General features: G+C 44.1%; 1 protein-coding gene across 1 annotated transcript in view; it reads right to left on the bottom strand.

Annotated features, from left to right (window-relative positions):
* Nucleotides 1-1785: 1785 nt before the first annotated feature.
* Nucleotides 1786-21155, bottom strand: part of LOC141085801 (ranaspumin-like) — a 54921-nt gene continuing 35551 nt past the window's right edge. The window contains exons 12-15 of the mRNA XM_073571366.1: nucleotides 12848-12916; nucleotides 10280-10321; nucleotides 2935-3034; nucleotides 1786-1945 (exon numbers count right to left, since the gene is read on the bottom strand). Of these exons, the coding sequence (XP_073427467.1) occupies nucleotides 2969-3034; nucleotides 10280-10321; nucleotides 12848-12916 (177 nt within the window). The 3' untranslated portion in view covers nucleotides 1786-1945; nucleotides 2935-2968. The remainder of the gene's footprint in view (nucleotides 1946-2934; nucleotides 3035-10279; nucleotides 10322-12847; nucleotides 12917-21155) is intronic.

The raw sequence follows: 21155 nt of genomic DNA, 5'->3' as shown, positions 1-21155 counted from the left end.
TGGCTGGCTTGCTGTCTGGCTGCTACTGCATGTCTGGGCCCAATTAGCCCATCTTATATAGTTTTGGGACTGTCTGGAAAAGTATCTTTTTTTCTGGGCATGCGCAGTGCGATTTTGCGGATCCTGCCGGCGGATTCGGCAAAATCGCGGATCCCGGCGGATCCGCCGCCCATAGGGCCCCATTCTACTGCATGGCTGATGACGGCGGATCCGCCGTCATCCGCCATTTTGACGGCGAAAAAAAACGTTACATGCTCCGTCCCCCTCAGACAGAATCCGCAAAGAATTTTGCGGATCCGCCGAATATCGGACGCAACGGACGACCATCCGCCACTAATGTATCCCAATGGGGAAATTGGCGGATCCGCAACAAGAAAAAGCGGATCCGCCAATTTCAAATTTTGGCGGATTTTGACTGATGGCAAAAAACTGAAGTGTGAAAGAGGCCTTACCGGTCTGCGGGTCGTGTCACACAGGATGGGTACACGTGACCTGATTGTTCTCTTGTGCATTCTGGATGATCTTATCTAACCAGAGTATGTGTGTGATATATTATATGAAGTACCATTAATTTACTATTTGAACATTTTTGGTAATTCACGTAATGTTATAGTTGCAAAGAATTTTGGTGATGTCTTGATGTCTTGAGCCCATTTTCTGGCCGATTCACTCTTCAGCAATGTGTGGAATGGCGCCGGGAAAATCGAATTGCAAATAGTTTTATTTTGCCGACATCTGAAAATGTCAGAACATTCAACTCAGTCGATTTGCATTGGATTGATCGGCTCAACTCTTAAAGAGATACAAGTCCCTGGGTTCCTTCCACATATTCATAACGTAACATCATAGCCTTCTGTCACTGTAAGCAGCAGCTCACTGGTACATGATTTTTTTTCTAAAAAATACTTTCTACAAGTGGGTGATTCTCCTCTGTTTGGGGGCGTTCCTTGGCAGGATTTGGGGCTGGATTTAAATATTGGCAATAATGGACTATTTTGGCAACAACAATGTTGGTAATCATGGTATTTTGCCTAGGACTGCATCTTATCACTAAAATTTTCTACTGTCTGTTCTATTGCATTAAACTGAATTTAAAAAGTACAATCCACACAAGGCCACCATTCTTTCAATCCTAGCACCACCGATGATAACTTTCACACTAGCCCCAAGGTTCAATCACAACCTAACACCAAGTAGATCTTAAGACTCTCTAAAGCTACAACACAAGATCTAAGGTTTGTGCACCTAGCCTACGGTGTACGTCTAGAAGCTTTTTCATATGCCATAGATGACCATTCATCAGATGAAAGCTGAAAGTGTGGCTGGGGTTCACCTGCATGCCGTTCTTTTACTGTATAGGAAAGCTCTGCAGTGAAGTAGTCTTTTTTGGGCTATAAAGTGCTCTGATAGATCTGCAGAAGATAAGACATTGATTTTGTCACAATGATAGACTGCCGTCCACTAAGTAACAAATCGCCGGAATCAGGGTCTCTGCCCCTGCATAATGCTGCTCTCAGATGGAGGAGCAAAACCTGGTGATAGATTTCCTTTAACAGTGGGTCCCTATGATGGACGGATGTCATGGCATCCATCCTGACGGTGCACATCATCTGGCGCATACCTCCTGAGTGGAATATGAATCTAGTCTCAGGTTTCTTACTCCTGATATTAAATTAGGCCTTGAAAATCTACTTATTACATTTATTATAGATGGAGAAATCTCTCTGGTCCATTAAGACCTCAGCCTGACAATAAGTACAGCTTGTTAAAACAACACACGGATACTTAGATTTCTAGATTATTTATTGATTGAATGGAACATAAGATTTATAGAAAGTTTTATGACTCATCATGAAAATCAAAAAAATGAATCAAATGATTTTATGCTTTTTTTTTCTTTTTTATTGCATGTTTTCTTCTATTCTACTGTTTGTGTCCAATGACCCTAGAAAAAAAAATAGATAATTAATAAATTGAATTGCCCTCATATATTTAAGAAATGCTTACAGCTTTCTAGTACAAATTATTCAGAAAAACAAGTTCAAATATTATTTAGCTTATAAAGTACACTCATGTGGGCTCATACTATTTGCACTATTACTGTGTTATATGCCTATGACTGGCCTTTATTGTATAATGAAGTAGGAGCTCAAATTGTGAAATCTGTTTGAATTTCCGCAGCTTAAGGTCACAGACTGCGGATTTCTATTCCACCCTGTCGGTCAATTTACCCTGCAGATTTTCTCCACAACCTGTAGATGAGATTTGATAAAATCCTGTGATTTGCAGCATATTTTCCTTCTGGAAAATCTTGTCTAGAATATCCATTGTGTATCTGACCCGTGTAGACACACCTTAAATGAACTTTTCAAGAAGTTGCAGAACCCATAGCAAGTGTTGAAAATTAAAAGAACTGGTGACAACACCTACATCGTTGGGAGAAATTGGCAAAGGGTATGTCACATTTCGGACACACAACAAAAGATCTACCACCAAATTAAAAGTAGAGTAATGGGGTGATGTGTAGCTACCAGAGGTAGGGAAATGGTATGGATTTTGTCACAGATCTGCATTGCAAACATGAAATACAGAGAATTTGTCAGGAATGGTTAGAAAAAGAAATAAAATATGAGTTCCTTTAAATTCTATGTTGACCGCATATTGTAAATTTACGGCATGTGATCACATCGAGGATTTCTATGTGCAGCGCTCGTATGTAATACGGAATAAATTGTGATGCTCTGAAAAAGTTGCCTCCATCTTTTCATAATTTTTGCATATAATGAACATGTCTATCCATTCTGTGATCTTCGTAATTCCACGACTTTTCCTTCTTGGCATTACCACTTAAGTGATGGGGAATGTTTAATTTCCTAATAGAATGATGTGTTAAATGTTCATAATGAGGATTATTTGCATTTTATCACAACTTACCAGATTTCTTTGTTAGGTAGGATTAAACCTTAACTTAGCCAAAGGGACGGACTCCAGCGAGAAAGGCTGCTATGCTACTTTCTCCACTGAGACTATTGACCTAAATAAAAATTAGGCACATTGGAAACAAGGACAAAATATTTAACGAAAACAATGCAAAGATAATTATAAGATAAATACTAGTAATTTGTCACAAAGCCCAACTTTTACATGAATTTCTAACAATTACATTTTCTGTGGAAGATTTTCATGTGACAGAAGCAAAGTTATTTCACTTTCTACATTACTTCTAATTAATAGCAATAAATAATCATTCAGGAGCTGATTACATGTCCAGGAATTGCATTTACATCAACTCCATAATAAATATCTATCACTTCATATTTGGATACTTTTGTCTTAAGGGGAAAACAAGTGCATCAATTTCTCCACCATACAGGTGTATGCAGAGGATAGGCTATTAATGCTATGATCGCAGAAATCTGCATAATATACAAGAGCCCCAATTCATTAAGGTGTTTCTGCCACAAAACTGATGAGACACATTTTAATAAGTTGTAAAATATTTGCCCAACTAGATATTATTCAAAAATGTAACTTTTAATGTTTTCACAGAAGTTATGCCCAGTTCCACCAAAACGGGCAGAGATGGGGTGGGATGGGGACACGACACCACAGCTTGTCAAATTCATGATGAGCTGTGGCATACCTTACGCCAGAAATCTTATTCCAGTCCCCAAGTGAAGTAAGATTTGTGGCAAGATACATCAAGGCAGTCGCCACTTTTCACTCACACCCCATTCACTAAGAGGTGTGTGACTTATATTGAGTCAGGAGCATCTGTCTGACTGCAACACGACCCGTCATCAAGACCAGTGTTATTCATTGGACTATGTTAGAAAGTGAATGGAGACACCCAACTGATAGCGCTCAGTGGAAATGTAGTTATACATTTCTAGGAGCATTAATAGAAGAATGGGACAATGCAGAGGTCTGAGATTTTCCAGAATTGTTATATTATGCAGAATACTTATAGTACCAAAACCAGACATGTCCTGAGAGATGACATTATAAGTAGAGGTGAGCGAATATTTCAATGTTTGGTTCGGATTCCTGTCACCGTTTTTGCAATATTCGATGATTTATTCGTCGAATATTCGCCAAACATGGCCGAACGCCATTGGAGTCAATGGGAGGCAAAAATAAATGCATACACAATACCTTCAAAGGGCTCAAAAGCTGCCAAAACACATCAAATTAGGCGCAGACACCAGGAAAGTGGCCTCAATTCACCCACAGTGCAAATTTTAGAATGGCATGACACCAATCAGCCAGGCATGAGGTATCAGGGTGTCGGCCAGCATTTACAGCTTTCAATTGAACTTCAAATTAAGATGAGGTGGGTGAGGGATCGGTGAAGGCCTGCTTTCCTGGAAGCCCTGATGCCACATGCAACAGCTCAACCTGCTTTTATACTCAGCCACACTCAGGTGGCACAAATATCAGTTTCCTACACTACTATTATCAGACTAATGTACGGATAGTAACACGGGTAGTTGATTTGAAGGAAGTGAGGGCTGCAGGTTTTGGAGGCCTACTGCTACAGGCAAAACATATGAAGGAAACCCAACCAGAAATCAACACATTTCCAAAAATTAGTGGCAGACATTACCAAAGTGGCATCAATTTCACCAAAGTAGAACTAGTATAATGGGGACCGACACCTCTTCCACTACAGCCAACCCAGCAGATGGAGACTGTAACAGGCAAAGTTGTGGAACCACTGTGCCGTAGCCATCGGAAAGCCTGGAGGGGTGTAAATATGTGGCCTACCAAGTACGACCTCAGATAAGCGGCAGCAGGCGAAAACTGCGACCCAAGGAGGGCCAAGGAGGTGGCACCAGGTGCTACTCCAGGGCTAACTTACAGAGGGAGGCTGTTGTGCCCATTTTGTGCAGCTAGATATTTTTAAGTGCTGTTCCAGCTATCGCCAGTAGGTGTCATAAGTTGCTCTTCTTTTATTTATGTGTTTGGAATTTTCTGTTCCCCGAATGGTTAATTGTTCAGAACCGCCCCTTCTTCTAGTCTTGGTCAACAACATGTATCCATTCTCCAGCATCTCCTGAGCAGCCCACATGTTTAGCTCAGCTCTTTGAAAAACCATTGGCTGTGTGCCCACGTTGCGTTTTTTAAGCGTTTCTGCAGCGCTTTTATACAAGCGTTTCTGCTGCGGAAACGCTTAAGAAAAGCATCTAATGTAATAGAATGGAAAATGCACATGTTGTGCTAATGGTGCGTTTTTTTCCGCTGCGGAAACGCTTAGCGGAAAAAAATGCAGCATGTTCATTAATTGTGCGGAATCGCATGTGATTCCGCACACATACACTGCAATTGCAAAAACGCATAGGAAAACGCATGTCAAAGCGCTTGACAATCGGGTCATAAACGCGTGTCAAAAAGCGCATGCATTTTCCCTGGCAAGGGCATGCGTTTCTGCTCAAGAAAAAACGCTTGAAAAACGCTACGTGGGCACATAGCCTTAACAAGCAGATTCTGGTAAGGATAATGCAATTATGAGTTATGCATCTGTGTTAGAAGCCATAATGCAGCCCCCCATGATGTTTGCAATGCATGCTCAGCTCCTGTGGTGTTTTTTCACTGCATGTTTGTTATAAGCATCCTCTAGTTATGCATCCTCTGTTCAGTGAGTGTAAAGCTGGCAGACACTAGTTGTGTTTGATATTTCTTTCTCCTTTGCTGCTGTGTAGGTTATATTGCCCAGCTCGAAGGCTAAGTGCACACGTACCGGAACTCTCGCGGAAATTACCATGAGAATTCCAGAATTCCATTCCGCGGGAAAATCGCATTTTAAATTCCCGCGATTTTCCCGCGGAAAAACTAGCATTTTGCAAGCGTATTTAGCTTGCAAAATACTAGCGTTTTCCATGCGATCTGTAGCATCGCTTGGAGAACTGATTGACAGGTTGGTCACACTCGTCAAACATAGTGTTTGACGAGTGTGACCAACTTTTTACTACTGAGGCCGCCTATGCGGCCTCAGTAGTAAAAGATAGAATGTAAAAAAAAATGGTGTTATTCTCACCTTCCGACGTCCCGCGCATCCGTTCCCAGTAATCCTTTGCGAAAATGCCCGCGATGACGTCCGTTCTCGCGGGATTGCTATGTCTCACGGTAATTCGCGATGACGTCACGCGAATGACAGCGAGACATCGCAATCCCGCGAGAATGGACACCATCGTGGGCATTTTCGCAAAGGATTACTGGGACCGGGAGCGTGGAGAGAGGCGGGAATGCTGCGCGGGACACCGGAAGGAGAGAATAACAATATTTTTTATTTTAAATTCTATTTTTTACAGGGATATGGTACCCAAAGCCCGGAGGACAGTCTCCTCTCCTCCGGACCGTGGGTACCATCCGCAATTGTTCTGCTTACTTTCCGCATGGTGTGCACAGCCACATGCGGAAAGTAAGCGGAACAATGCATTCCTATGGGTGCGGGATCGCCGCGATTCCGCAAATTAATGAGCATGCTGCGTTTTTTACTGCGAAGCGATTCCGCCGCGGTAAAAACCGCAGCATTAGCACAGCATTGCGGAATCCCATAGGAATGCATGGGATGCTTATTTTTTGCGTATTCGTGGCAAAATCGTGCGGTTAAAACTGCCGCGGAAACGCGAAAAAAACGCCACGTGTGAACTCAGCCTTATATAATGCATGATAACAGCTTCCTGTATCATTGGTACTGTGATAATACCTGCATTGCTATTACCTGCCAGTATTCGTGTATTGTATGCTGTCTACTAGTACTGATATGCTGTATTATCTGTCTTTTGTAGTTTTACCTGAATCATCCACATTTTGTACAACAATCTGCCGAATTATCCATCTGTTATCATCTCCCATCATTGTCCATATCATCCCAATAAATAATATACTTAAGCACCCATACAGTCTTGTTTCTGGGAGTGGATGAAAGGTTAAGCCATATGCTGGAATCCACACAACATCATACGTAGAAGAAGGCAGAACAGTGGCAGCTAACTCCCTAGAGCGGGTAGGCTGGTACGTCCTGAAGGAGGGATGAAGAATACAGGCAGGCAATGTAGGGACACTGGAACCATGGGTGCAGATGGGACCAGCTGAGGATCAGAAATGCATTAGCGGGTGCGGGCTGGACCGGGTGTTAGACAGATGGGCATGGGAGCTGCGGACTGAACCAGGTGTTACACAGATTGCCAATAGCAGGTTCACGCTGGACTGGGTGTTAGACAGATGGGCACTGGCAGGTGCGGATTGGACCAGGTGTTACACAGATGTGCACTGGCAGGTGAGGGTTGAACCGGGTGTTACACAGATGGGCACTGGAAGATGTGGGCTGGACCGGATGTTAGACAGATGGGCCTGGCGGGTGCAATCTAGACCAGCATTTAAAGAGATGAACACTGGCAGGTGCAGACTGGGCCAGCTGAGGAACAGGAGAGCACTGGCCGGTGTGGACTGGACGAGGTTTTAGATAGGTGGGCACTGGCAGGTGCGGGCTGGACCAAGTGTTAGAGAGAGAGGCTCTGGCAGGTGCGGGCTAAACCAGTTGATGGACAGAAGAGCATACACAGGTACGTGTGGAGTGTGAGTGGGAGACACTGAATGTCCTGCCTGTTAGGTACGAGGAGATCCAACAAAGGGCCAAGTCTTTAATGGCAATACATCAGAAAGTATAAAAAACTGGAGTCTGAACTGAGAAAGTAAGTAAATGTGTATGCACAATGTAAGTGCATATTAACACATGACCATTAACCGGAGAAAACAAAAAGCAAAAAACACAAATATCCTAAAGTAAAAAATAAACTGCAAATAATGCATAAAGGTAATAATAATAATGGTATTTAGTAAACATAATTTTGATCAAAATAATGTACAAGCCATCCCGCCACATCACGGCAACCCTTGTGGGACAGTCCTACTCTAGTATTTAAAACCTTTTCACTTGCTAAGTGACGTGAATGTGAACAAGGATCGAGCGGCTGAACCACGAGTAAAAGCATAGGCCAGACAGGATGGTTTTCCCAGCTCAGAAAGAGGGCGGTCACACCCATACATGCACTGAATGTACAATGAAATAATACATTATTTTGATCAAAATTATGTTTACTAAATACCCTTATTATTATTATTACCTTTATGCATTATTTGCAGTTTATTTTTTACTTTTTTATTTTAGGATATTTGTGTTTTTTGTTACATCAGAAAGTATGTAGCAAGAGGGAATGGTCCACTGTATCAAAGGCAGATGCCAGGTCCAGGAGAAGGAGAAGAAGAAACTAGCGTCTCTCGGATTTTTCAGTAAGTAGGTCGTTGGTGACTTTAGTCAGGGCAGTTTCAGTGGAATTGTGCAGTCGGAAGCCATATTGTAAGTGGTCAAAGAGGTAGCAAGACGAGAAGTGGGAGGACAGTTCAAAATGGATGTTCCAGTAGTTTGGAGGCATAGGGGAGAAGTGAGATGGGGCGATAGCTAGGCAAAGAGGATGGGTCAAGGGAGGGCTTTTATCTTAACAGAAGAAAGTATTTCTTTTACTGTGGATGAGGCCTATATGCAATAGAATATATATGCTCAAAAAAATTTAAAACTCAGATCTAGCCTGCTTTATCATGTATGGTACAGAAAACAACATATTTTTTTACTCTGCATGATCTCTGCACACATCTGAATTTCACCGCCACTAAATGACCAGGTGGGATATGGCGTGCTGTATCACGTTTGTAACCGAAAAAAATGTTTATTTTTTTTACTTGCAACAGCTGTACAGAAAGATGAATTTCCCGCCACTAAATGACAGGGTGAGATATGGCGTGCTGAATCACGTTAGCAACTGCAAAAAATATATTTTCTTACTGTGCAACAGCTCTGCACACAGAACAGTTTCAAAGCCACAAAATTATAATTTGGGATATGGCAGGCTGTATCACGTTTAGCTACAGAATTTTTTTTTACTGTGCAACAGCTGTGCTGAAAGATGAATTTCACTGCCACTAAATTACAGGGTGAGATATGGCGTGCTGAATCACGTTAGTAACTGTCAAAAATATATTTTTTTTACTGTGTAACAGCTCTGCACACAGAACAGTTTCACCGCCACAAAATCACAAGTTGGGATATGGCGGACTGTATCACGAGAAAGCATTTGCGTTTTTTTACTGTGCAGCAGCTGTGCTGAAAGATGAATTTCACCACCACTAAATGACAAGGTGGGATATGGAGAGCTGTATTGCGTTTAGTTACTGAAATTTTTTTTTTACTTTGCAACAGCTGTTCAGAAAGATGAATTTCACCCCCACTAAATGACAGGGTGAGATATGGCAGGCTGAATCACGTTAGCTGCTGCAAAAAAAGTTGTTTTTTTTTTCTACTGGGAAACAGGTCAAATCACAGAACAATTTCACTGCTACTAAATGACAAGGTGGGATTTGGCGTTCTGTGTCACGCTTAGCAACTGAAAAAATACGATTTTGAAAGGCCTACTCATGCACGGAGCAGAATAGAAGCAGTGCACAACATACTTCTATAAAAGGTGCCCTGCTGTCTTTACCTGTGGACGTCACTAATGGCACAAAAAAAATCTGCTGGAAGGTCGAATTTACAGCCACACAGGACACTAGTTATGTAAACTATCTGACTTAGAAACAACCACCTTGTTAACTAGCTAAAATCTATCAGCACCCAGGCCCAGCATCAGGAGCAGCCTTTCTGTGCTGTGCTAGTGACAAAATGGCACTAAAACAAGATGTCCAGCCAATGACACAAGCTGTTGTGTCAGGAAATTGTGGATGTTTCCTCTGCCCTGATTGGCTAGCCGCAATGTGCACACATAAAGTTGGGAAATTTTTTTTTACAACTTAAGCATGACTCTCCTCTACGCTCTCTCTACCCCCTACCCTCATCAAACACGTTCCCCATGCTCATTATACACCACCACTATCGTAGCCAAAGTGATCAAAATACTTTAGCGGCAACGCAAATATTTTCCCACACTTTCTAATGAATGTTATCGATTTTTTTCCGATTTTATAAAAATTTGCTTGTGGTTCTGATCACGAATCTGAATGTGCCATATTCGTGTTGAATTTATGTTTGGCGATCGTTTTTCGAACATATTCGCTCATCTTTAATTATAAGCAACACAATACATATTGGAAATTCTTTGTTTTCATTTTTTTGTACAATGCTAATCTCTATAATTAATCATTTGTAGCGATGGTAAAGGAGGGGAAAGATATATAACAGCAATGAGCTTTGATCTAGTAACAATCTGTATAGAATAAAACTTACCACGCTGCATGTAAGCCCACTTAGCAACTCTCTGTCAAGATCCTGTAAAATAACATTGTTACATTGGATGATATTCAGTATAGTTTACTACTCTATGAGTTTCCAGGTAAATTATTATTTTTATTATGTTTTATTATTTGCACTATTAATGAAAATGTAAAATCTAATTATTCAGCTAAATACTTCTGAACAAGTTTGCGTATTTTCCGAACTATAAGATGCACCCCAAATTTTCGGGAGGAAAACAGGAGAAAAAAAAATTTCAAGAAAATGGTAGAGTGTCTTTTATGGTAGCTTACCGCGGGGGCGGCTACAGTGGAGTGGGGTCCCAGGAGGCAGGGTCGCTGTTGCAGGAAGCTGGCTGGCAGGGTGGGATGATGCTGCGGGCCCTGAGCAGGGAGGAAAGTGTGTTCGGAGGTGCAAGACTGCGGCGGGAGCCGGGCTTTTACAAAATGTCAGGAGTCCCCGCACTTCCCATCCTTTTCACTTTGGCAGACTTAGGGAAAATGGCCGCATGCGCATATTGATATCTCAGGACCCGAGATCTCGGGGGGACGAGGCAGGAAAAAAGTGTGTATATGGTATACATTACAATAGTGAAGCCTAGGTGCACTACTGATGAGGGTTGGACTATTTATAGGCGGGTGCAATGCCAGTGGCAGACAAAATGGATAATACAAGAAAAAGTACCACTGTAGGGAATGCACACCACAATGCTATACAAAAAGGCAAAACTTTATTAACAAAAACAGTTTAAAACATCCTTAAAACCAAAGCAGAGCTCCCCCCATGCGTGATATAATAATCACAGGCAATAATGCAATGCAATAAACGGCCCCTGGACAACTATTTAAGTGGCACTCATATTTTGAGGAACTTACAATTTTGGCATTCTTGTTGCAGAGCACTTTTGGGGACAGATTAAATTAGATTGTGATTGTACATTTTCATAACTTGTTATTCATGGTTTGGATTTATTATTTTTCTATTTTTTGATATTTGCATGTTACAATCCAGGGTCCAGGGTCTGTTTATTGCATTGCATTATTGCCTGTGATTATTATATCATGCATGGGGTGAGCTCTGCTTTGGTTTTAAGGATGTTTTAAACTGTTTTTGTTAATAAAGTTTTGCCTTTTTATATAGTATTGTGGTGTGCATTCCCTACAGTCGTACTTTTTCTTGTATTTCTGGAATACATTACAGGATATCAGCTGCAGGCATACTGTGTGTCGCTGAGGATAAAACTCGATGTTGGATCATAAGTGAAAATCTTCTTGCAATAAAAAAGTTAAGTAAAAATGACTTGAAGAGACAGATCATAATTGATTGGTTAAGATGTGACTGCCAGTACTGGTCAGTTATAGAATAGCGGTCTTATTTACGTTCGAGAGTCCTATTCCTGGAGCCATTTCTGCTCTTCACGCTGTATTTTACCAGATCTTGCTAAATTATATATTGTTTAAAAGTCCTGTCTGAATTAGGGTTTGTGCACATGCTGAGCTTTTGCAGCAGATTTTTGTAGAGTAATAACCAGAGTGTTGGCAGAAAAGATCCTGTGTAAAATGTACTTCTTTTTGTGTGCATTTTTTATGCGATTTTCTTATTTATTTGAATGAGTAAAAAAACACTACAAAAACACTGAAAGAGTTGACATGCTACAGATTAGAGAAAAAAATGCTTTGATGGTTATAATATGCAAGGAAAAAATTGACAGCGTCTGCAATGAGATTTCACAAACCTCATTCACTTTGCTTTTACTGTAAAACACTTTGGGGGTTTTTCTGCGGCAAAAATGCAGTATATGAACAAGCCTTTCCAAATCTGGAGTAATCATTTACTTTACCCCGTACCTACCGAAAACTGTTCATCTACCTACCCTGTCTACAGAAATGATCTAGTCAAATTCATTTCAGCAGCCTCTCCCTTCCCACTGTGTTACAGGCAATACTTTGCAAGCAAACTGCCTCTTCAGAGAAAAAGACTTAAACTCTAGTGTCACGTATTTGAAGTAGCAATCCTAAAAGTCAATATTGTCCCTTTAATGAGCCTTGCCACATGACTTTGGATGAAAGCCAAACCAGACGCTCAATTTGCAGACAAGGTGTTTCAAGGTGTAACCCCTCATCAGTGTAAAGTACGAGATCTGGTTGGTCTAGGTGGGAGGTTTCTGACTGGGATCCAAGGGGTAACTTTTCTCCTTGTAGATAGTGACATGCCTAGCCTGACATGCTAAGGTGAGGAGGCTTTTAAGCCTTGCAATGCTCCTCTGGGAAATTATATATGCAGCAATTCTACAGGCAATACTGCACAACACCAATCAAGCCCATATTATGTAATGGCCCCTTCCTTTACACTGAAATCCAAATGACGTCCCTCCATAGCCTGCTTCCCATCTTTCCGTGTGACACCAGAAACAGTGGAACATAAATATACCATCTCTTGCCACAAAATAGCCAAAATCATCTTACGTATTATTTGACAATGCATTAATTACCTAAGTGAGTAAATATAGAGACATATATTATAAGAAGGTTTGCATAGATCAGTAATTTGAGAAATACTTACTTTCAAGGTACCAATAATTGGTTTTAGTAGATCTTCAAGGGATTTCCCAAGATTGGTAACCAAATTTTCCTGTAAAAACTTGTCATGTTAGATGTTTAGTTTCTCTCTGTCGTCTACATCTTTCTAACGTAAATTTGGTAGATTGGCAAAAACGCAGGTGGCAACAGCAAATCAGCTATAGGCACAAAACTGTAAGAGATTTTTAACCAATTTGCTCTATTACAAATATGTCAGGAGGAATAATAAGGAGCTGACTAAGAAGAAATAGTGGTCTAGGAGAGGCATAGCCTAAGAAGGTTGTCTTCCTATAATATATTGACAAGCAGTGAGGCTACATTCCCACAGTGAGCTTTTGGTTCCTTTTTTGACGCTGTGTTTTTGCGGTGTCAAACACAACATCTTACAGTTCCAGCAAAGTGGATGTTATTTATAGAAACGTAATGCCCACGGTTCTTCTTTTTACTGCTGCGTAAACTCACATGCGGTCTGTTTGTGTGACGCTTCATTTTTTAGGCATTGAAAATATGCAGCTTCAAAAACTCACCATAAGCTCATCGTGGGAACGTAGCTTTACACTATGGAGTACTAATAGTACAAAAGCATTATGTAAGTGATCAAGAGATCACAGCTTTAAGGTGGAATCAATTGCAAAATGTCCCAGCACAGCTCCTATACATTCTGTGACTTTGAAGATAATGTGATATTCTATAAATCTTTATAAAGTTTTATGATGAGATTTTAAAGTTAACACTAGAGCTGAGCGACTTTTGGTTTTTTATGGTCGAGTTTCGTTTCGTGAAACCCAACTTTTCCAAAAGTCGGGTCGAGCAAGATCGGACGATTATAGGGAAAAGTCGGGGTCGTCCCGAAACACGAAACCCAATGTAAGTCAATGGGGAATAAAAGTCGGCAGTGAGAGGAGGACAGGAAACACACCTACAGTGCTCATTTGAATGCCAAAAGCATCAATTCTTCTTACTTAAGCTGGTCAACCTTAATTAACTTCATAATACAAGTTACGCACTGAAAAATGGGGGTTATTTGGCTAAAGTTGTGGGGGGGTAGGGCTGGCTTCAGGTTTTCTTGTGCCCTGGGTGAAAGAGTGCCCCTTTAACACATACCACAACTCATCATGCTCCGATACGGCAGAGAAATAGTGGTATAGTACAATGAAAAATACTTCACTTTTTACATCTCATGACGAGGCCCATCTATTTCTCCATACAGAATCATTGGTCCCATATAATGTTTGAAACAGTATATAATGCGCTCCACATAATGCTACAGTATATGTTGGTCCCCATGGATGAAGCTCCACTGTCTTATGGGCCCAAATAATGCTCCAAACATAATGGGCCCCATTTCTAATGCTCTAGTGTATAATGGGCCCTGTAAATGCTGCTCCAGTGTCTGATGTCCACCTTTGGAATGTTCCAGTGTATGGTGGGCCCCATCTATCATTCTCCAGAGTATAGTGCTCCCCAAAAATTGCTGTCCCAACATTGAAAACAATGAAATAAGTCTCCTCGCTAGGGAATCCCTGTACTAGTCTGGACTCCTCGTCGTCCCCATCTTCCATCTCACTGCACAGTATTTCAACCTTGCAAGTGCTGTGATCCTGAGCAAGCAGGGGGGGGCCCAATCGTTGGCGACGGCACTGGCACAGAGCCCCTGATAGTACGGTGGTGTGTCTGATGGCGGGTGGGCAGAACCTGCACTTTCATCTGCAGCTTCCTCTTTGTCACCGTGTAAGATGGAACTGTATATGGGAAGGGTAACTTGAGTTTCATCAGGGTCAGATTCAGGCCGGGTAGCGTGCGAGGGGAATGTAGTGGTCTGGGTCAATGTACCAGCAGATTCATCGAGCAGTGGCTGGGCATCACTGCACTTGTGTCGCCCCCAGGAGTACGGTCGCCACAGTGGCATTACCTTCCTCCTAGGGAGTGTGATGTCATGCTTGGGAGCAACGAAGGATCTCTCTAGCAGGTTAACTGATTGGGCGGCGTTATTCCCACGAGTCATGACCCTCCAAACAGCGTTCATGAAGGCAAAGTGTTTGTTTTACGTGGGCAGTATGGTTGCAAAGCTGAACCTTAAAGGAATGTCCAGAAGGGCAACACCAGGAGTGGAGCCTACGGCGTAATTTGACTCAACACGGGCAACCTCAACCATGCCAGCTACAGAACAGATGCACACATTGCAAGCTTAATTCCGTTAACGAACGAGACTCCGTCATGCCCCGCGGTCTGAGTCCGGCTTACTAGAGGGACACGTGAGGCTCTGGCACATGAGATTGGCCAATAACTGGTGTGTCATTCCCTTACATGTCCGTGGCTGCATGTGCGCTACACTGAAAAGGCCAGCGTTTGTCGCTTACAGGTGCAGATAACCCGCTGAACAAAGTTAGTGATGGGGATCACTGATTACAATTATTACTCGCGAACGATGATTTCCCAGTAAGTGCAGGTCAACCGCAGTTCCGGAATTAGGCCTAACCGTCATTCCTGAAAAAATGAAAAACTTACCTGTGCAAACCACAGGTGCTGTAGCTTGCTTAACAGCTCGCCAGCCGTTCTCAGGCCCAGTATGGATTACACGTGATTGCACAAAGGTGAGAAAGGGTACCGTATCCCCGGATAACATGTATGGATAGCGTACACATTCAAAAGATATGTCTATACATCAGGAGGCAGGCTCAGACGGTGTTAGGCCCAGTATAGCTTGCACGTGATTGCACAAAGGTGAGAAAGGGTACCGTATCCCCGGATAACATGTATGGATAGCGTACACATTCAAAAGATATGTCTATACATCAGGAGGCAGGCTCAGACGGTGTCAGGCACAGTATGGATTTGACGGCCCAGACTACACAGCGGAGGAGCAGGGAGAGGTAAAGATTGCAAATGCTGGGGCCCTGCCCAAGCAAGGGGGGCCCACTCGTGGGCGTCGGTACTGGCACTGGCCCCTCATAGTACGGCGGTGTGTCTGACGGCGGGTGTGCACCACCACCGTCAGAGACACTTGATTGCACTATGAGGGACCCTGTGCCAGTGCCCGCGCCCAAGAGTCGGCCTACCCACCTGTCCAGGGCAACGGCACTCGCACGGTGTCGTGCGCTAGGTGGTGACCCCGGCCATGGGGGGGAGGCAGCACAGTTAGGGAGTTTTAGAAAGTGGCATATGTTGATGTTGGACATTCAGCTGATGCAAAAGGCGAAATAGGTCAAGTCCCAGGAAGAGGTGGACCAAAGCAAGCCTTTTTTCTGTCACCCTATGTGTCATCAGGGGAAGGTGGGACAAAATCCTTGGAAACCCATGCATGGTTCATTTTAATGAAGGTTAGATCATCCACATTTTGGGTTGACAGACGGGTCCTTTTTTCTGTCAGGATTGATCCAGCTGTACTGAAGACTCTTTCCGATAGCACACTTGCAGCTGGGCAAGCGAGCTCCTGTAAGGCATATTGTGCCAATTCAGGCCAGGTGTCCAGTTTAGCAGCCCAATAGTCAAAGGGGAATGACCTGTGTGGGAGAACATCGATATGGGAGGAAAAGTAGTTTGTAACCATAGTTGACAACTGCTGTCTCCTGTCACTTTCCATCGATGCTGTATTACCAGTTGTGTGAGCGGTACTTGAAAAATCAGTCCACAACATTGTCATGAAACCCCTGTCTCCAACGCCACTTCTGCTGTGTGCACCATGAACACCTCTGCCAAGCTGCCCCCGGCCCGTACGGCTCGTGTGAGAACCATCACCGCTGCTGTGTGCTGGGAATGCCTCAAGCAACCGATTTACCAGAGTTGCTTGTTTATTAGCCAATATTAGGTCAAGGTTCTCCTGTGGCATGATGTTTTGTAATTTGCCTTTATAGCGTGGATCCAGGATGCTAGCCAACCAGTAGTCGTCATCTTTCATCATTTTGGCAATGCGGGGGTCCCTTTTTAGGATCCGCAAGGCATAATCTGACATGTGTGCCAATGTTCCCGGTGTCAATGATGCACTGCGAGTGCTGGTTGGAGGAGCACTTTCTGGCAAATCCACATCCCTCCAGTCACGCACAAACCCTGTACCAGACCTTGCCACGCCAACATTTTCATTTGCCCCACGAGATGCATCCTCCTCCCCTAAGTAATCATCCCCATCATCATCCTCCTCCTCCTCTTCTTCCTCCAACTCGTCCAGGAGAGGTCCCTGAGCAGACAATGGCTGAATGTCATCAACGATTCCCTCCACCTCTTCCTCCTCATCAACATTGGCTGCAGAAGCCTGCTCCTTAAGGTGCGTCAAAGTTTGCATGAGCAGACGCATAAGTGGGATGCTCATGCTTAGGATGGCGTCGTCTGCGCTTACCAGCCGTGTGCATTCCTCAAAACACTGAAGGACTTTACAGAGGTCTTTCAGCTTCGACCACTGCACACCTGTCAACTCCATGTCTGCTCTCAAAGTGCCTGGCCGTGTATCCTCCCACAAATGCATTATGGCCTGCCTCTGCTCGCACAGCCGCTCCACCATGTGCAGGGTGGAGTTCCACCTTCTTGCAATGTCGATAATGAGGCGGTGGTTGGGAAGGTGGAGCAATCGCTGCAGCTTCTGCATACGAACGGAGTGTACAGGCGACCGGCGGATGTGCGCGCACAGTCTTCGCACCTTATGGAGCAGGGCTGTTAACTCCGGATAATTTTTGAGGAAGCACTGCACCACCAGGTTCAAGGTGTGAGCCAAGCAAGATATGTGGCTGAGTTTTGAAAGGGCTATGGCTGCCACAAAATTACGGCCGTTATCACTAACTACCTTGCCTGCCTCAAGATGTACACTGCCCAGCCATGACTCAGTTTGTCGCTTCAAGTACTCGGCCAGCACCTCGGCGGTGTGTCTGTCGCCCAAACACATCATCTGCAACACAGCCTGCTGACGCTTTCCACTAGCTGCTCGATAGGGGGACACCTCATGTGCAACAGTGGCAGCTGCAGATGGAGTGCTCTAACGACTGCGCTCTGTGGACGAGCTTTCGCTTCTGGAGGAGGAGGAGGAGGAGGAGGGTGGAACGCTTACAGCCAACTGTTTCCTATACCGTGGGCTAGGCAGCACTGTCCCACCACCGCTGTCCCCTGTGGACCCTGCATCCACCACATTAACCCAGTGCGCAGTGATGGACACGTAACGGCCCTGGCCATGCCGACTGGACCATGCATCAGTTGTGAGGTGCACCTTTCCGCTCACTGACTGCTTGAGTGCATGGACAATGCAGTCTTTCACATGATGGTGGAGGGCTGGGATGGCTTTGCGAAAGAAGAAGTGGCGACTGGGTAGGTCATAGCGTGGTACTGCATAGGCCATGAGTTCGCGGAAAGCTGCGCTTTCCACCAACCGATAGGGCATCATCTCAAACGAGATTAGTTTGGCAATGTGGGCGTTCAAACCCAGTGTACGCGGATGAGAGACTGAGTACTTTCTTGACCTACTCATAGTGTCTGGGAGGGTGAGCTGGACTTGAGAGCTGCATATGGTAGAAGTAGCGGTGGACAGGGCGGACTGAGAGAGGGTTGATGATGGTGATGGAGTTGGTGTTCTTTCTGATGGCCTAGATTCAGTATTTCGTTGATATAACAGTGGGATTCGCTGACTGCTGTGGCCTTGCAATGACACCTCAACATTTGCTGCTGTGCTAACCGGTGGGCTTACAGTGGGGGAAACAATGTAGCGTTGCTGACTACCTTCTTTGTGATCAGTTGCACATGTGGCACTTGAGATTTGGTGTTGTGTCCACGCTTGCAAGTGCATGGTGGATAAATGTCTAAGCATGCAACTGGTATTCAAATTTTTCAGATTTTTCCCTCGGCTAAAGGTCTTTGCGCACTTCTTACAGATAACCTTGGCCTGATCATGAGGATTTTGTTCAAAAAAGTGCCACACTGCACTCTTCCTACTTTGGCAGACATTTTGCGGCCTAGCACGCTGTGATGTTTTGACCCTCTGGTCAAGCTGTCCAGCAACTCTTTTGATTTTTGGAACCTGTCTTTGGAGTGCTCCGGGCCTGCCAGATAACAGCTGTTGCGATGTCGATGTCTGCTGTGGATGCTCCTCTTCTGAGCTATTGGAAGCAGCACCCTCTTCCCCCAATGGATGCCAATCTGGGTCAACAACTGGGTCATCCATCACCTCCTCTTCAATGTCATGTGCACCTTCCTCAGTGTCACCGTGTATGGTGGTATAGTGTGCGGGAAGGGGCACCTGAGTCTCATCAGGGTCAGAATCTGGCTCTGTACACCGCGAGGACAATGTAGTGCTCTGAGTGAATGTACCAGCAGAATCATCTATCAGCGGCTGTGCATCAGTGCACACCATGTCAGATTCATCTTGGCCTGGGTAATTCACCATTTCACTTGATAATCCAGGCATGGTTTGTGAAAACAGCTCCATGGAGTAATCAGTAGTATGGCCTGCGTCATCCTTCAATCTGGGTTGGGGTGAAGGACACAAGGAAAGGTGTGGTTCATGAACATGAGCCTCCAATGACGACTCAGTGCTTTTACTTTTTACAACTTCAGAAGAGGAGGCGATAGAGCTGGAGGCTGAGTCAGCAATGTAAGACAAAACTTTTTCCTGATGCTCTGGCGTTAAAAGCGGTTTGCCAACTCCTAGAAAACTAAGCCTTCGAAGTCTTATGGAGCCAGACGATGACGCAGGCTCAACACCTCCTGCATTCGGTCCTATTTTGCTTTTGCCACTACCATCAGATCCACCACCAACACCATCATTACCAGCTGCCAACCCCCGCCCAATTGCACCAGCCTTCCTCATTTTTGGTAGAAATGTAGACAAAATCCAACAAACTATATAGTAATGTAAAACAAGGTACAAGGTGTCTATAAGACAGGGGAGATTTAGATTTTCTGCAGACACTTGTGGACACTGGACACTTGGATTGTGTGAGGCCCACTGAATATCAGAACGCTATGTCACAGGCTCGATGGCACAGGTGTGAAAAAAGTGACTACAGGATAAGGGAGATTTTGAATTTCTGCAGACACTTGTGGACACTGGACACTTTTGGATTGTGTGAGGCCCACTGAATATCAGAGCGCTATGTCACAGGCTCGATGGCACAGGTGTGAAAAAAGTGACTACAGGATAAGGGAGATTTTGAATTTCTGCAGACACTTGTGGACACTGGACACTTTTGGATTGTGTGAGGCCCACTGAATATCAGAGCGCTATGTCACAGGCTCGATGGCACAGGTGTGAAAAAAGTGAATTGTAGAATTGGGCAAAATAGGAATCTCCCTAGAGTGTAGGTCTGTACGAACGGAACAAGTCCTCCACTTATCCTTCCACAGTGACACACAGATAGATTCACTGTGGCTGTGATAACAGCCGTTACACGGTACTGTGTGAGGAGCGTACACCGCTGTATGGTGTGAATAAATGCACGCTCAGTACCTCAGCAGGACAAAAAAAAAATTGGGATTGCTTTTAAAAAAGCAGTTTGCAGAGCAGTGGGGAAACAGCAATGCAGCTGTCAGGAAGCCTTAGAAGGCAGCCTATCAACCAACACCGCTGATCCACCACAATATAGCCTCCCCTTGCACTGCACACACAGTGACTGGTGTGTTGCACAGGCAAAATCGCTAGCAGCAGAAGCAGTTTTTCTTTCTTCTTCCCTGCCTAACGCTCTCCCTACAGAATCAGCAACCTCTCCCTATGCTAAGATCGGCAGAAGTAAGATGGCGGTCGGCGTGCACGCCCTTTTATAACCCCTGTGACGCCCACCAAAGCAAGCCAACCACTTGCATGCCCTTCTGAAAGATGGTGGTGACCCCTGCCTATGTCATCACGTTGCCCACAGTGTCCGTGGATCCTGATTGGCTGAAAAAGAGCGCTAAACAAACTTTTGAAATGCGACTTTGGCGCGTAAGTCGCCGACCTCGTGGCCGACCTCATCCTAGGGTCGGGTTTCGTTTCATGAAACCCGACTTTGCCAAAAGTCGGCGACTTTTGAAATTGTTCGGCCCGTTTCGCTCAACTCTAGTTAACACCTATTCACATGATAGCTCTCTTATTGTGGGTGGTCTCATCAATGGAACCCCCACAAATCTCAAAAATGCTGGGAACCTTGACAATCAGCATTTCCTTACTTTTGAACAACAATTTTAATACGTTTTTTCCATGTCAGAATCTCTAAAAAAAAAAAAGTCTTGAAATACAGGAGGTTTCACTCTAGCAACTGAGATTCATAACTGGCTGACACTTTGTTTTATGGAAATTAAAGGGGTTATCCGGTGAAAAACAAGTTCTCACCTATATGTTG

Source organism: Dendrobates tinctorius, unplaced genomic scaffold, assembly GCF_039654945.1.
Source record: "Dendrobates tinctorius isolate UK_male_01 unplaced genomic scaffold, ASM3965494v1 ptg000029l, whole genome shotgun sequence".
Taxonomy (NCBI): Eukaryota; Metazoa; Chordata; class Amphibia; order Anura; family Dendrobatidae; genus Dendrobates; species Dendrobates tinctorius.
This window is presented reverse-complemented; position numbering and strand designations above follow the sequence as displayed.